Source organism: Bos indicus, chromosome 13 (assembly GCF_029378745.1).
Source record: "Bos indicus isolate NIAB-ARS_2022 breed Sahiwal x Tharparkar chromosome 13, NIAB-ARS_B.indTharparkar_mat_pri_1.0, whole genome shotgun sequence".
NCBI lineage: Eukaryota > Metazoa > Chordata > Mammalia > Artiodactyla > Bovidae > Bos > Bos indicus.
The window spans coordinates 32,381,942-32,395,653 of NC_091772.1; the positions used below are offsets into that span (position 1 = coordinate 32,381,942).

General features: G+C 37.7%; 1 protein-coding gene across 1 annotated transcript in view; it reads left to right on the plus strand.

Moving 5' to 3' along the window:
• The window catches only part of MRC1 (mannose receptor C-type 1), a 124,070-nt gene that overhangs the window by 87,424 nt on the left and 22,934 nt on the right, over nt 1-13,712 (plus strand). The window contains exons 23-26 of the mRNA XM_070800891.1: nt 457-559; nt 4,034-4,266; nt 7,428-7,593; nt 12,108-12,257. Of these exons, the coding sequence (XP_070656992.1) occupies nt 457-559; nt 4,034-4,266; nt 7,428-7,593; nt 12,108-12,257 (652 nt within the window). The remainder of the gene's footprint in view (nt 1-456; nt 560-4,033; nt 4,267-7,427; nt 7,594-12,107; nt 12,258-13,712) is intronic.

The following is a 13,712-nucleotide window of genomic DNA, read 5'->3' on the forward strand; positions in this document are numbered from 1 at the left end:
TGGCAAAGAATTGGACACGACTGAGCGACTGAACTGAACTGAACTGAACTGACTTAATTTTCAGTTAAAATAGCAAGAGTTCAGTGTGAGGGATCTGCATGGAAGTTGGTGCAATAGTGTGGAAAGTCAGGATGAATCGAACGTGCTGTCAATGAATTGTTGTTGTTTAGTCACTGAGTCATGTCGACCTCTTTGCCACCCCATGGACTGCAGCATATGAGCTCCTCTTCCTCCACTATCTCCTGGAGTTTGCTCAAATTCATGTCCACTGAGTCAGTGATGCTATCTAACCATCTCATCCTGTGCTGCCCCCTTCTCCTTTTGCCTTGAATGAATTAGGACTATCCTAAAATTTGGAGGTTAGGGATTAAGGATTTGTTTTTCCTGCTTTTTAATGATTGGTTTAAATAATTTTTGGTCCATATTTGGCTTTTTTTTTCTTCCATGAATATACAGGCTGACTGTGTTGTTGTTATTGGAGGGAACACAAGGGATGCGGGGAAGTGGATGGATGACACTTGCGACAGTAAGCGAGGTTATATATGCCAGACACACCCTGGTAAGTCCTAACAGACCTCACCAGCCTGTAAGAGGTGGGGCTCTTACATATTTTTTAAGGACGACTTTCTTCTCAATTATGTTGTGAGTCTTAAACTGCTCTAAAAAAGTTTTTGCTTAAAAAAGGTGACCCCTCGCACATCAATATGTTTATTTGATTCACACGTTCATCCAGGGATGCCTGTGACAGACAAGAAGGATATTTTCTATAATTTATTGATGAATGTGCTCACTCATCTGTTACCAGAAAATCTGCATGGATTAAACTTGAAGTTGAAACTTTTTCTAATTTTGATAGAAATTTGGGATGTTTGCTTACCTCTGCTTAAAAAAAAATGAGTGGGGACATCTCATTTAAATTCATGTAATTTGAGAACCGTTGACCCCAAACATCATATATGTCTCAGTATTTGCTATGTATTCTATTTTTTTTGAAAAGTAATTGTCTTACTTATGGTCCTTTTTTTCACCTTAGAAAGCCTTGACTATGGTTCAAGGAAAATAGAACAGATATGTGGATATTGACAAAGAATCTAGATTGTAGTTATGTACATTTTAGTTTCAAGTGAAATTAGAAAGTGTTTAGCTACTTAAGAAGAGGATCAGAAAATAAAAGATAGGTTAGAGACACGGGTTGGAGATGAGGTGGGTTGTTGTCATCCTGAGCAGAGCTCTTAAGAGGTGTTTGAGTTGGAAGGTACATGCTGTCCCAGATCTAACAAATTTTTCTGTTCTTTCTGGGGAATCAGGGAACAATGAGTGAAAATCACTACTGATATCTTCAGATGACTGGAAAGTTCTGCAGAAATTCTAGCCTTCTATTAATCCAAAAGCTGGTCCAAGCCATGGTCGCAGCTCTCACTTTGTTATGCCCTTCGAGCACCAGATTCTTAGGCCACCAGTGACACCTCTATGTTTCTGGTCTTGGGGGAAAGAAAGGAGACCCCTTCCAAGAGTGAATGATAATCCCTAGACTAACTTAAAATCATTTTTTTCTTCTTCCTATAAACATAAGAGAGTGGATATTTGCTGCCAACAAAAAATATCTCTAAGATTTTTAATCATTTAGGTTTAAGGAGAGGTTGACAGTATGAAAGTGAAAAAGGCAGAATATAAAATTTTACAGACTACTGATGATGCAAAAAAACACTTTGAACTGTCTTAAACAAATAAGAACATAAAAGCTATGGGAATGCATCAAAATAGAAATAGTGGATGTGTGTGGATCGTGGGATTAAGAACTTTAGTTCCTTCATTGTACTATTGTATTTTTCTGGATTTTTAAAAAATTTGTCTCTCACACACTGTCTCTCTCTCTCTATATATTTATACTTATATTGTATACATTATATAATACCTCTCTCTCTATATATAAAAATTATAAGGAAATACTAAACTATTGAGGTGATTAAATTCTGAGTAATTTTTTCTCATTTTTATGCTTTTCTATATTTTCTAAAATTTCAGCAAAGAACATGTGTTCAGTATTTTTTTTAAACACTGTTGTTCTCAAAAATTCTCTGATGATCCAATGGTTAGGACTCTGTGCTTCCATGGCAGGGGGCACAGGTTCCATCCCTGGTCTGGTAACTAAAATCCTTTAAGCCACGTGGTATGGCCTTAAAAAAATTAGATAAAATAAATAAAGATAAAATAGTGTTTTTATTCATATGAATGTGTATGAATAAAAATGAATGACTATATTCATGTAAATATATAAAAATATAGAAATAAAGACATGAATGAATACATATGAATATATGAATTAAAAAACACTTACACAATCCGTAAACACATGTTCCTTGATGAAATTTTAGAAAATACAGAAAAGTATAAAAAGAAAAAATTACCCTTAATCTTAGCACCTGAAAATACCTCTCAAAAGTTTAGTTTTTCCTTGCAATTTTTTCTATGAATGTTTTAATAAATAAGCTAATTAGACAAGGGAGCTAATTTCCTGGCTGCATATAGGCTTTAATACAGCTTTGTAAAGCTTTATCTTAAGCTTCATTTGTCACTTTTAGCAGACCAAAGCTGTTCCAATGATACTAAGACAAACCCAGCTCTCCCCAAGCTGGGAAAGATAGGACTTGACTTCCTGCTGGCTGTAACACGTAAGGATCCTGGGCTGGGGCTCTTGGGCTAATGCTATTGTACCAACACACGATGGCAGCAACAGCAGAAGAAAGGGGAGGTTGCCCTCCCTCTTTACTGAATCAAAATTGCTGCCTCTGAGTCATCAAAGGAAAGTTTGGCATTCGTGGGGTGACAGAACAAGGCACGTGGTGGGTTGGGTTGGTGTACAGTGGAACAGATCAGAGAACTGGCCAAGACAACATTGGTAGGCAAGGATATGTGGAGCCCTCGATCAGAGTTGGCAACCTTTTCCTGTAAGAGACAGATTATAAATATTGCAGGCTTTGCTGTCCGTAAAGTTTCTGTTGCAGTGACTCAACTCTGCTGTGATCGTGGGCGATCATAGTCCATAAACAAGCGAGCGTGGCTGAGTTCCACTGAAACCTTATTTATGTGCACAAATTTGAATTTCATGTAATGTTTACATGTCACAAAATATTGTTCTTTGGTTTCTTTCCCCAACCATTTAAAAAACTCAAGGGCTATATAAAGACAGACAACAGGCCAGATTTCACCCTCTGGCTGTTACTCACTGACCTCTGTTCTGCTCTTGGGCATCCACTAAGGCACACAGAAACAAGATTCTTTGGAGTCTTGATCAAAGTCTGGGTGGGTCTAGAGTAGTTATTAGAAACCCACTCTAAGAGATAGAGGAGGAAAGATCAGAAAGCTAGGGTGACTCTAACTTGCAAAGGCTGCAGTTTGGATAAGGCATGGAGATAAGATGCTCTTACTCATCATAAGAATAAAGCTTGATCCTGACATCAAGGTTAAATGAACTGGCAACTGTTATATGGCTTCACTTCAGAGCATAAACCAGTCTCTTGAAGGTACATGAATCACTGATGAAGTCACACAGATGAAGTCAAATAGATATAAATGCAAATTCCATGGGTAGAATGGAACAGAATGGGGGAGGGGAAGGAGAAGAAGACTATTCTCGATCTTAATATTTAATCAACGTGGGGAAAAAAAAAGATTAGTATTGACAGGTTGATAGACATCCTCTAATTTGTGGGTTTAAACTGTGGCATTTCTTTCATTCAAACCCTAGATCTCACTGTATTTATAAGTCTTTTTGGTTGTATAGTTTAGAAACTTGATCATGTATTTCTCTTAATATTCTAAATAGAGTTTAGAAATGACTTCAATCAGGCATACTGATTAAAAAACAGAACTGTGTTCTCATTTGAAATGGCTCATGAAAACATGTTTAACATCAATGGTTTGAATTTGGGCTTTTTAGATTCTTTTTTAGGATGCATGAAATATAGAAGTCATGTGCTGATGGCACTCAAATTGTGTTTAGTGTTAGTGAAAATATTTCTTTTTATTCCAGACCGTTCCTTGCCGAGTTCTCCAACAACAATTCCGAAAGATGGTTTTATTAAATATGGTGAAAGTAGCTATTCGCTTATGAAATTAAAGCTGCAGTGGCATGAAGCTGATGATTACTGCAAGATGCACACTTCCCACATCGCTAGCATTCTAGATCCTTATAGTAATGCTTTTGCCTGGATGCACATGCAGACACTGAATGAACCTGTATGGATTGCCCTCAACAGTAACTTGGTAAGATGCTGGAAACATGCGTGACTTGACATGACTGATAAATGGTAATTGAATCTGATTTCTCTTTTGTTCATTCTGTTGAATACTTATTATGTGAGAGAAACTGCTACCTGGAGCCTATTATACAGAGTGAAGTAAATCAGAAAGAGAAAACAAATATCGTATATTAATGCATATATATGGAATCTAGAAAAATGATACTGAGAAACCTGTTGGCATATCAGGACTAGAGATGCAGACATAGAGCATGGATTTGTGGACACGTGCGAGGAAGGAGAGGGTGGGACAAATTGAGAGAGTAGCATTGACATATATACATTACCATGTGCAAACAGATAGCTACTCGGAAGTTACTGTCTGGCCCAGGGAGCTCGGCCAGGTGCTCTGTGACAACCCAGAGGGGTGGAGTGGGAGGGAGGCTTGAGGAGGAGGGGATTTATTAATACTTGTAGCTGATTCATGTTGTTGAATGGCAGAAACCAGCACAATATTGTAAAGCAATTATACTCCTCCAGTTAAAAATAAATTAAAAAAAGAAAAGAAAACGATACTAACATATATGAGACCCAATTTTTCTACTGCATGGTGCCTTCAAGGATCTGGCAAGTTAGTGATGTGTGTCCGAAATCAAACTAAGGCTTATCCAACTAATATTAACTGTCATAGTGCTTTTGAATATTAAAGTTAGATTCTGCATCTATTCAGTTTCATGCATTAAGTCTTTTTAGTGTCATGATTACAACTATGCCTTAGGAGTTAAAGAAAACATCAGGGGCATAGTTCCTGGGCAATGAGGGGTTCTTCCTATTTTTTGTGGTAAATCATTCTAGAGTTGTTATCCTTTCTGAAGTTGTGCAGCTTCTATTCATATGGGATAATTTTCATTGCAGTCAGTTCTCTGGATTCTATAACAGAAAAGAAGGTTGGCAGAGGATGGGGTAGAATGAGGGATGAGGTTCAGAACTAAGAGTGGTGCTGGCATTGCCAAAATTTTCCTAAAACGAGTCTTCTCTGACACCATGAGATCCATCTCTCCTCCACCCATATGTCTATCCATCTAACTAGTCAGTCAATAAACTTCCTAGTGCAATGAACAGAGATGTCAATAAGTAATTAGGAGATAATACAAGTGTCAAAAAGGGATATAGACAAAGTGCTGTGACCTGAGAGGAAAAGGATCATTTGTGCCAGGGGAGAGGACCAAGAGAGTTTCTCAGAGAAAATCAAACTTTATAGATATAGTCTAGGATGGCGGAATGTAAGGAAGGAGTACCAAGAAGAGAGAAAAGATAGAAGGGGATAAAACTGGAAAGCAGACTGGTGTCAGACTTTATAGGACTTATTCTACCTGGATGCAGAGATGGAATTTTATACATCATGCAATGACTATTTCCTGAGTTAGGGTGTGTGTAGTGAACATTTAAAAGTAAGTGGTTCCAGATGATCTTATTTACAAAGCAGAAATAGAGACATAGAGGTAGAGAATAAACATACAGACCCTAAGGGGGAAAGAGAGGGGTGGGATGAATTGGAAGATTGGGATTGACATAGATACACTATTGATACTATGTATAAAATAGGTAACCAATGAGAAGCTACTGTATAGCACAGGAAGCTACTCAATGCTCTATAGTGATCTAAATGGGAAGGAAATCCAAAAAAGAGGGGCTATATGTACATGCAGCTGATTCACTTTGCTGTACAGTAGAAACTAACACAACATTGTAAAATGACTCTACTCCAATAAATAAATAAATAAAATGCAGGAAAAAAATCTAAGTAATGCCACAATGATTTTTGTGTTTAAACTTAAGCACGACATTTTTACATCTATGTTGAATCTATTTTTAGTAACTAATTTGCATACTAATTCATATATTTTCTTCTCACAGCTGTGGTTGCAATGCTGTTAAGAGTTTGAAATAGGGATTTATTTATTGTTAGAAAGTTTAAATAGCTTTCCATTATACTAACATTTATAACTAAAATAATACTGTTATATTTATTATATCTATGGAGTTAATGATTATGTAATTATTTGATTAAACATGGTATAATACTACAAAATTCTAAGTTGCAATACCATATGCTTTTGCTTTTGTCATTAAATCTTTGGTAATTGCATTGGTAAATTAAATAATGCAGTTAGAAAGTGATAACTGTTAGAATGGTTTAAAAATGTACTTGAAGTGAAGTGAAGTCGCTCAGTAGTGTCCAACTCTTTGCGACCCCGTGGACTATAGCCCACCAGGCTTCCCCGTCCATGGGATTCTCCAGACAAGAACACTGGAGTGGGTTGCCATTTCCTTCTCCAGGGGATCTTCCTGACCCACGGATCGGAGCCAGGTCTCCTGCATTGCAGGCAGACGCTTTAACCTCTGAGCCACCAGGGAAGCCCCTCCCCCCCCCAAAAAAGTACTTATCTCTGATTAAAGCTATCTGAATCTGTAAAATGTAGGCTTTACCTGTAAAATCTCTTTTAGACTGTTAAAAATATATCACTGATAAGAAAATGTTTGATGTTATCATTTAATTTGTATGTGACCATAAATTTGTTTAAATAAGATTTGAGTATGCAAATTGAACAAAACAACTAGCTTTTAAAAATACAATCATGTTTCCTTATGGTTGAGAGACACCTAACTGGAAGGCAGGAGACCCAAGCTCCTCTCTTATCCACTCATGTCACCTTGCACAGTCATTTGTCATTGGCCCTGTTTTAACAGTCAAACAGTAAGATTAAAAGAGGTACATGTTTCTCTCAAGGGTGGATGAGTTCAATAAAAACTACTTAATCTCTATTATCATTTCAATGATAGTATAATAGATATTGTTCTGAGGATAAAATCTCTCTTTTGCACTGAAAGCCTGCAAATAGAGTTTTCTAGAATAAGATACAGGTTTTTAAGCCGGTGTTTTTCAAAATAGCTTTTAACGGTGTCTTCATGAGTATCTTTAAGAAGTAGTTTTCTTCTTAAGAAAGGCTGCATTTCCTGAATTTGAGTTGGTAGAAGTAATTTATAATCTTTTTATTCTCAAATGTTGAAGACTCCTTGTCAAATCACAGTCTTAAACATAACTTTTTACTCCTCACTGGGTTCTTTTGGTATTTTCTAAATGACTCTGGGCTTGATGTTAATGGTTGTTTTTATTCTTTACAGACCAATAATGACTACATTTGGACTGATAAATGGAGGGTGAGGTACACTAATTGGGCTCCTGATGAGCCCAGACTGAAGTCAGCATGTGCTTATATGGATCTTGATGGCTACTGGAAGACAGCACAGTGCAATGAAAGCTTTTATTTTCTCTGCAAAAGATCAGATGGTAATCGAGTACACAAAAACAGTCAAGGGTTTGAAATTTTCTCAATAAGCTAATACAAACCACCGTTGATATTCTTAAACAGTCATATGTTTTGGGGTAACTTAGGGATAAGGGAAAACATATTCCTTCACCTAACCAAAGACTGACTTGGCAATAAACAAATATATATAGGTCAGAGAGAGAAAATTTCCTTCATTGCTGGAGTTTATTTTTACATATCTAATTTGTTTTATTATTTGGGATTATCCTCTGAGTCTATGATATCACAGTCCTCAGGAAATTATGACTGCTTTTGATATTGACAACACAGCTGTATCAAAATACTTTTATCAGAATGGGTCGCCTCAGGCCAAACAGCTAGCAGGGAAGGAGCTCAGCTCCACCTATCAGCAGACATGATTAAAGATTTAAGCATGGACCTGCCTACAGAGCAAGACCCAGTTTTCCCTGCAGCCAGTCTCTCCCCTCAAGAAGCTTGCACAAGCCTCTTATCCTCATCCATCAGAGGACAGACAGAAGAAGCAAGAACTATAGTCCTACAGCCTCCAGAACAAAAACAGCAGTCACAGAAAGTTAATCAAAATTATCACATTGATTACAGCCTTGTGTAACTCAGTGAAGCTTTGAGCCATGGGTAGGGTCACCCACGTCAGACAGGTCATGAGGGAGAATTATAACAAAATGTAGTTCACTGGAATAGGGAATGGCAAGCCACTTCAGTATTCTTGCCTCAAGAATCCCAGGAACAGTGTGAAAAGGCAAAAAGATACGACACCAGATGAGCCTGCCAGGTCAGTAGGTGTCCAGTATGCTACTGGGGAGGAATGGAGAAATATCTCCAGAAAGAATGAAGAGGCTGGGCCAAAGCAGAAATGATGCCCCGTTGTGGATATAACTGATACTGAGTAAAATCCAATGCTATAAAGAACAATATTGCATAGGAACCTGGAATATTAGGTCCATGAATCAAGTTAAATTGATGTGGTCAAGCAGGAGATGGCAAGAGTGAACATCGACATCTTAGGAATCAGTGAACTAAAATGGATGGGAAAGGGTGAATTTAATTCAGATGACCATTTTATCTACTACTGGGGGCAAGAGTCCCTTAGAAGAAATGGAGTAGTCCTCATATTCAATAAAAGAGTCCAAAATGCAGTACTTAGGTACAATCTCAAAAACAACAGAATGATTTGGTTCATTTCCAAGGCAAGCCATTCAACATCACAGTAATCCAGGTCTATGCTCCAACCACTAATGTCAAAGAAGCTGAAGTTGAACAGTTCTATGAAGACCTACAAGACTTTCTAGAACTAACACCAAAAAAGGACATCCTTTTCATCACTGGGGATTGGAATGCAAAAGTAGGAAGTGAAGAGATACCTGGAGTAACAGGCAAGTTTGGCCTTGGAGTACAGAATGAAGCAGGGCAAAGGCTAACAGAGTTTTGTCAAAAAAATGCACTGGTCGTAGCAAATACCTTCTTCCAACAACACAAGAGATGATTCTACACATGGACATCACCAGATGGTCAATACTGAAATCAGATTGATTATTTTCTTTGCAGCTGAAGATGGATAGCTCTATATAGTCAGCAAAAACAAGACTTGGAGCTAACTGTGGCTCAGATCATGAGGTCCTTATTACAAAATTCAGCCTTAAATTGAAGAAAGTAGGGAAAACCGCTAGACCATTCAGTATGACCTAAATCACATCTCTTATGAGTACACAGTGGAGGTGATAGATTCAAGGGTTTAGATCTGGTAGCCCCAGTGCCTGAAGAACTATGGATGGAGATTCGTAACATTGTATAGGAGGCAGTGACCAAAACTATCCCCAGGAAAAAGATATCCAAGAAGGTAAAGTGGTTGTCTGAGGAGGCCTTACATAAAGCTGAGAAAAGAAGAGGAGCCAAAGGCAAAGTAGAAAGGGAAAGACATACACAACTGAATGCAGAGTTCCAGAGAATAGCAAGGAGAGATATGAAACTTTCTTGAGTGAACAATGAAAAGAAAGAGGAAATCAATGGAATGGGAAAGACTAGAGATCTCTTTAAGAAAATTGGAGATACCAAGGGAACATTTCATGCAAAGATGGGCAAAATAAAGGACAGAATAGCAAGGACCTAAGAGAAGCAGATGGCAACCCACTCCAGTACTCGTGCCTGAAAAATCCCATGGACGGAGGAGCCTGGTAGGCTGCAGTCCATGGGGTCATGCAGAGTTGGACACGACTGAGCAACTTCACTTTCACTTTTCACTTTCATGCATTGGAGAAGGAAATGGCAACCCACTCTATAGTGTTGTTGCCTGGAGAATCCCAGGGACAGCGGAGCCTGGTGGGCTGCCATCTATGGAGTCAGTCACACAGAGTCAGACACGACTGAAGTGACTTAGCAGTAGCAAGAGAAGCAGAAGAAATTAAGAAGATGTGAGAAGAATACACAGAATAACTATACAAAAAAGGTCTTAATGACCCAAATAATCATGATGGTATGGTCACTCACCTAGAGCCAGACATCCTGGAGTGCAAAGTCAAGTGGGCCTTAGGAAGCATCACTGTGAACAAAGCTAGTGGTGGTGATGGAATTCCAGCTGAACTTTTTCAAATCCTAAATGCTGCTGCTGCTAAAGTGCTACACTCAGTATGCCAGCAAATTTGGAAACTCAGCAGTGGCCACAGGACTGGAAAAGGTCAGTTTTCATTCTAATTCCAAAGGCAATGCCAAAGAATGTTCAAACTCCCATACAGTTGCACTCATTTCACATGCTAGCAAGGTAATGCTCAAAATCCTCCAAGTTAGGCTTCAGCAGTAGGTGACCCAAGAACTTCCAGATATTCAAGCTGGATTTAGAAAAGGCAGAGGAACCAGAGATCCAATTGTCAACTTTTCTTAGATCATAGAAAAAGCAAGAGAATTCCAGAAAAAAATCTACTTCTGCTTCATTGACTATGCTAAAGCCTTTGACTCTGTGAGTCAGAATAAACTGTGGAAAATTCTTAAAGAGATGGAAATACAAGAACACCTTACCTGGCTCCCCAAGAAGCCTGTATGCAGGTCAAGAAGCAACAGTTAGAACTGGACATGGAACAACAGATTGGTTCAAAATTGGGAAAGGAGTGTGCCAAGGCTGTATTCATCACTCTGCTTATTTAACTTATATGCAGAGTACATCATGCGAAATGCTGGGCTGGATGAAGCACAAGCTGGAATCAAAACTGCTGAAAGAAATACCAACAACTTCAGGTATTCAGATGATACCACTCTAATGGCAGAAAGTGAAGAAGAACTAAAGAGCCTCTTGATGAGGGTGAAAAAGGAGAGTGAAAAAGCTGGCTTAAAACTTAACACTCAAAAAACTAAGATGGTGGATCCAGTCCCATCAGTTCACAGCACATAAATAGGGAAAAAAGTGGAAATAGTCACAGACTTTACTTTCTTGGGCTCCAACATCACTGTCAGTGATGCAGTGACTGCAGCCATGAAATTAAAAGACACTTGCTCCTTGGAAGAAAAACTATGACCAACCTAGACAGCATATTCAAAAGCAAGACATTCCTTTGCTGACAAAGGTCCTTATAATCAAAGGTATAGTTTTTCCAGTAGTCACATATGGATATGAGAGTTGGACCATAAAGAAGGCTGAGCACCAAAGAATTGATCCTTTCAAGCTGTGGTGCTGGAGAAGACTTGAGAGTTCCTTGGACAACAAGGAGATCAAACCAGTCAGTCCTAAAGGAAATCAAAACCAAATACTCATTGGAAGGACTGATGCTGAAGCTGAAGCTCCAATACATAGGCCCCATGATGCAAAGAGCCAACTCATTGGAAAAGACCCGGATGCTGGGAAAGATTGAGAGCAGGAGGAGAAGGATAGGACAGAGGATGAGATGGTTGGATGGCATCACCGACTCAATGGACTTGAGTTTGAACAAACACTGGGAGATGGGGAAGGACAGGAAACCTGGGGTGCTGCAGTCCATGGAGTCACAAAGCATTGGATGTGAGTTAATGAATGAACAACAATGCAGATTCATTGGAGTCAGAGATATTACAGTGATAAAGTCTTAACATATAGTTGAATTTGGACAGTGATAAAGTCCTAAAATTCTACCTATAGCACTTAGTTTTAACATCAATGTCAGTCACAGCTAAGATGGTTTTATAGGGGCAAGGATCCTAGAAAATGAAGAGTTTCCAGGAAGACTCACTTTGCAAATTATTTTTGGGGAACTTACTAACATCTTTGTAGGTATCTGTAGATCTATATTCTTAATTATGAATGTGGTTGATTGCCATTGTACCACAATAACTTCTATTTAAATATTTTAAAAATAAAATAAAGATAAAGTAAAAAGAAATCTCAGTAATAGAAATGGTAGATCTAAATGATTACCATTAGGGCTTTAAAAAAATAATAACAGATGATGAAAATTTTCTTAATTGTTAATATTTTATTCTGTGTACTACAGAAGCTTCAGATCTTACTTTATTTCAAATATCTTTTTATTAACAGAAATCCCTGCCACTGAACCCCCACAGCTGCCTGGTAGATGCCCTGAGACAGAGCACTCAGCATGGATTCCTTTCCATGGTCACTGCTACTATATTGAATCTTCATTTACAAGGAACTGGGGCCAGGCTTCTCTGGAATGTCTTCGAATGGGTAAGTGCCACATTTACTGTCAGAAAATTCCATGATCATATACTCTAGATTACCATGATAATAGTAGCCCTGTATGTTAAAACCTAAGGAATGTAAGAATATCTGTCTTTTTTGTCTTAATAATTCATATTGTTACAGAAATGTTAACATCATGCCCCTTAAATGCAATTTCTAACATTATAGCCTCAAAAGATTAAAGAATTCTGGTATGGAAAGCAATGATTTGCTGAAGAAGTCTTTCTTACTTTCTGCCCTAGTATTTTAAATCACTGGGATTATAATTCAGAGTGTTGGATTCACCTTTTATCACTAATCAGCTCAGCCTTCACAAGTGCACAGGAACCATTTTGCTTTGCCATGAATAGAAAAGCATTTAGATCTGGTTATCTTATTTGTGAATAAATATGAAAGAAAATTCAAGTAGACATGACAAAAGTGGAAGGTTTCCCTTCTGATATAAAAATATCAAAGAAAGTGAACTTTTCAGGGTACATTAACAAATTTACTGACTTTAATCCAAATAAATATTTTACTGAATTATTTTGTTACTGAAGTTTGTTTATGCCCTAAGTCAGGGCTCTTGTTTCAACAGTGGTGAGCAAGGGTTATATTCTCATATTCTTGTTCTTTCAAAAGTCAGCCTGGAGTTTTTGCTACTTCTTTTTGCATTTATGTTTAGTTTTTTCTTCAGTTTTATTGAGGTGTAATGGACATAAAATTATAATACATTTAAGGTATACAAGGTGATGATTTGATACATGTGTTTGCTGGGAAAGGATTCCTAGTGTCAAGTTAACAGAACCATCGTATCACATATTTACTTTTTTTTCTTTCTTGGTAAGAATACTTAATTTCTAATCTCTTATATCATACAGTATTTACTATAGTCACTATATTAAACAGATCCCAAGACCTTATTTATCATATAACTGAAGGTTTGTACCCTGTTTCTCCCACACCCCAAGCCCCTCACAACCACCATTCTACTCTCTGTTTCTATGAGTTTGACTTTTATTTAATTCCACGTATAAGTAATACCATATAGTACTTGTTTGTCTCTGGCTTACTTCCTTAAAATAATGCCCACCAGGTTGATCCATGCTGCTGCAAATGGCAGGATTTCCTTCTTTTTTGAAGACTGAATAATATTCCATTGTATATACACACTGCCTTTTCTTAACCATTCATCTGTTGATGGACATTTAGGTTGTTTCCATATCTTGGCTATTGTTAATAATGCTGCAGTAAACGTGGAGTGCGGATATCTTTTCAAGATGCTAATTTCATTTCCTTTGAATATATACTGAGGAATGGGAGTGATGATAGTTTTATCTTTAATTTTTTGAGGAACCCCCATGCTGTTCCAATTTATATTCACCCTAACCGGGTTTTCTTTTCTCATCCTCTCCAGCATTTGTTATCTCTTATCTTTTTAATAATAGCTAGCCTAAGCAA